Source organism: Tarenaya hassleriana, unplaced genomic scaffold (genome assembly GCF_000463585.1).
Source record: "Tarenaya hassleriana unplaced genomic scaffold, ASM46358v1 Cleome17, whole genome shotgun sequence".
In the NCBI taxonomy this organism is placed as follows: Eukaryota; Viridiplantae; Streptophyta; class Magnoliopsida; order Brassicales; family Cleomaceae; genus Tarenaya; species Tarenaya hassleriana.
The window spans coordinates 1113204-1116927 of record NW_010965122.1 but is presented as its reverse complement, the minus strand read 5'-3'; the positions used below and the strand labels follow the sequence as shown (position 1 = coordinate 1116927).

At 39.7% G+C, this 3724-nt stretch overlaps 1 protein-coding gene across 1 annotated transcript; it reads right to left on the bottom strand.

Moving 5' to 3' along the window:
* Nucleotides 1-1773: 1773 nt before the first annotated feature.
* On the bottom strand, nucleotides 1774-3698 carry LOC104809914 (cytosolic sulfotransferase 15-like). The gene has a single exon (XM_010536024.1). It carries the CDS (start codon nucleotides 3082-3084, stop codon nucleotides 1981-1983), a length of 1104 nt encoding a protein of 367 aa, XP_010534326.1. The 5' UTR covers nucleotides 3085-3698; the 3' UTR covers nucleotides 1774-1980.
* Between the last annotated feature and the right edge of the window lie 26 nt (nucleotides 3699-3724).

Sequence of the window (3724 nt, the reverse complement as noted above, 5' to 3'; positions counted from 1 at the left end):
GATGTATGTGCGGACACACAAGGATAGATAGAATAGGAATGAGACTATTAGAGAGAAAATATGTATAATAAGTATAGAAGAGAAATTAAGAGAGAGACGTTTAAGATGGTTTGAACATGTACAACGTAGGTCGATGGATATATCGGTTAGAAAAATAGAGAGTATAGGAAAGTGGGTGAAGAGAAAAGAAAGGGGTAAACCTAGGCTTATTTGAGAACATGTAATTAGGAACGATTTGGAATTGTTACAAATTCTGAAAGAACTGATGCAAAATCGAAATGAGTGAAAACAAAGAATACATGCGACTGATCCCAAATAAACTTTGGACTATGGCGATGTTGATGTTGACGAAGAATTCAAAATTTATGGAGTCCATTCGGTCACACCGTTTGTATTTGTTAAAAGACGATAATATATATATGTGTGTGTCTACTATCGTGTAAATCAACCGTTCCAACTCGCAATCGTATGCAATAAGAATTTACCAATGAGTCGATGTAATAACTTATAACCAGTTGCGTACCCGACTGACTAAAAACATCTATAATTGCAATCACAAATCTAACAAACGAACCGTATCGAACTTTCTCCTCATCGATCTGATCCAGTTCTGGTGTTTGGGCCTAAATTTGGGCCTACACTTCTTATTGGGCCCAAAGAAGAATGTGTTATTTTCCAGTTTTACCCCTCTGAGGGAAATCAACAGATTCTCACGAAATAGTTTTCGTTCCTGCATCAATCGAGGTCGACGAAAATGGCGAGACGGCGGTTCAAGATTCTCTCCCTGCCGCTGTTGGGATTTTCCAGGTTCTCTCCACTTTCCGTTCCTGTGTGCGTTTCCTGATTCATTGTTTTGATATGATCGTAGCGAGGTTCATGCCGAATTAGGCATGTTATTGAGAAATGCCGTTTGTTTTATGGTCTCTCGTATCAACTTTGAGACTGTATGTGTAAGGGGTTTTGGATTTCGTTGTGTGATCAGTTTACGCTTCCCATTTGGATCTAGTTCTCGGTTCCTGATTTTGGTGGATTGCAAGTGCATTTGAATGATTTGAAAGTGTAGTCTGCTACATGAGTTGGATTTTGACATGCTGTTATGGAAGAAGAAGAAGAAGTATATTGTTAACGGCTTAGAAACCTACTAGGGTTAGAGAGGTGGAGAGAAAATGGTCCTCCTAGAGGTGAAAGACTTGGAATGATCTTGTTTTGATTTTGAATAAGGATCAGAAACTAGGAGTAGGAGTAGGAGTATCGATGTAAGCTGTTTGTGTTCCATTTGTCGATGAATCCGATCCGATGGACATGGTTGAGTCGTGCTTGCCTCAAGTGGCGGATAGCTTTGTTTATTTTTCTTTTTCTTTTTTTTTCTGGAACAAGCGGCGAAACATTGTGTTCTTACTTTAAGATTACATGAACAGTACAAAATCTAGAAGATTTTAGTTGTTTTTTCATTTATGGATCACTCGGACTCAGAAATCTGATAAAAAAATGATTAATTCGTCTTGGAAGTATAGAAACTTGGATTGCTTAGGTTTGCCTTCAATGTTTTGAAGATTTTTTACGCCCTGCTGAATATCAATGGAAACGGATTCTTTATCAAGTTTTTTTAGCTTCTTTGTGGGAAACACTAGCTTTCAATTAATTCGTCTGGATAACACTGTTGTTCTTATCCTTTCTTTGATTGTTAAGTGATTGTATGTGTTGTTATTCGGACTTATATGGTAACATTTAGGTATGTGAAGATTCGTAGTTTTAGAATGGGAATCGTTTTCGTGAAACACAACAGGATTTATATTTCATTAACACGTGATGAAATTGAGCATGATGAAAATTACATAAATCCCACACTGAATATAAAAGACAACAGGTTCTTAGAAATGATAACAGCCCTCTTTGATAGATTTGGTCTCAGCATTTCACCTCGATCGGAATCAGATGGAGTTGAAATGTTATGTGGCCTGCTTCTGATAGATTTCTCTGTCAAATGCACTTGAAAGTGAGACCAGAGCCCGCTAATTTTTCATCCATTAATTTCGATAGTCTCTCTGCCTGCGAAGGGCGAAGATAGTTCCTCCAGTCAGATACTTGACCTTTCCTAAACAAGAACCTATTCTCGAAGTTCTTGATCGATTTGCTGGATTTGTTCACTTCTAGGCTCTTCAGACTGTCAAAGCTACACAGCTTTGCAATTCTCTGTATAACACCTTGTTGTTGTTCTTCTTTCGAGAAAGGGAACCCCAAGAAGTTGGCCAGCTTGGTCAAGTTTGACACTATGTCTTCTTTCATGTCCTCATATTGCAAGAACAACATTCTGTCCGGTCGCTCCAAGCTCTCTTTCCAGTATCCCAACATATGCTCCCAGAAGGGGCCAAACCCGATGACTCCCCTGCAGTACAAATCAAACCCTTCATCCAGCGAAACCGGGCTCATAGATTCAGATTTTATGTTGTTGACGTAGTGCCACGATGACACAAATGTGTCAAATGGGTTCCGACATAGGTACACGACTTTAACATTGGAGCTCTTGATTGAATCTTTCAGGGAACCGAAAGGAACGTGGGTGGCAAAAGTTCTCGGGCTCGGGATATGGGAGAGGTCAGGGATATCAGAGTCGTTTGCATAAAGCTTGTACTCAAAGAAAGGCACAAGATCATGAGGATTTGAAGTGAGAAGAGGGTGATCACTCGATGAAACGGGGAATTGGTGACGGTTAACAAGAGCGAATGTCAAAGCCTTTAACCAGGTGGTTCCCGATTTAGGTATGGTGGCGAGGATGATATCGTTGTTAACCGATTTGAAATGTTTTTGAAAGGAGATGATAGATTGAATCTCCTTGGCTTGGCACCAAAACCCTTGGTACTGGTAAAGGTAACGAGTTCTCCATCCCTTCTCTCTGGGAAGAGAATCCAACAGATCTCTGCACTCATAGCTCAACCCTTTTTCTTCTTCTTCTTCTTCTCCTTCTCCGCATCTATGTTTCTCTTTGCCCTCTCGGGCCCTGTTTTCTTTCAGAAGCTCGATCCTTTGGCAACTCACGGAAGCAGGGATCGCCATCGGGATCACCTTCATGCTAGAAGCCGCCATTGACTCCAGTATGCAATTTTTCTTCTTTTTTTGTTTGTTTGTTTGTTTGTTTGTTTGTTTGTTCTGGTTTTTGGTTCAGCGGCGGGTATAGCTTGATTATATATAAATATATATTGCATGGGACATGAAAGACTGGAACTGGGTTTTTTTTGCGCACGTGAAGAATGGCATTTTTAAACAGAGAGTATGGCCCACTTGATTTCTTCTCGAGAGTATCGGCATTTTTCTTTTTCTCTTTTGGTTTTGCTCTCTCTGTGTGTTTTCTTGTGGAGTTAGTTGTAAATGGTTGGTGGTTGAATAGTGTATTAAACCTTTTCTTTATATCTTATGTTTTATTCTCCCATATCCTTCCTCCATTTGTCAGTCGGATTTCTTTGCCATGTGTTGAACTAAGGTTTTATGTTTCCGGTCTGGTCCGGTTTTCTCGGTTTCGATTCAGATATAGCTTGTTCAGTTCCTGAGAATCGAACCCGAATTGGTTTGGATTTCGGTTTGGTTCAGGTTAAAACCATATGGAAAAACTGAAACTGAACTAAGTTATGTTCCCCTGGGCTCATTTCTGAATCACTCTTTTTTTTTTTTTGGGGGGGGGGGGGAAAAATCCCTCCTTTTTTGTTATTGAATAATGTTGTTTTTTTTT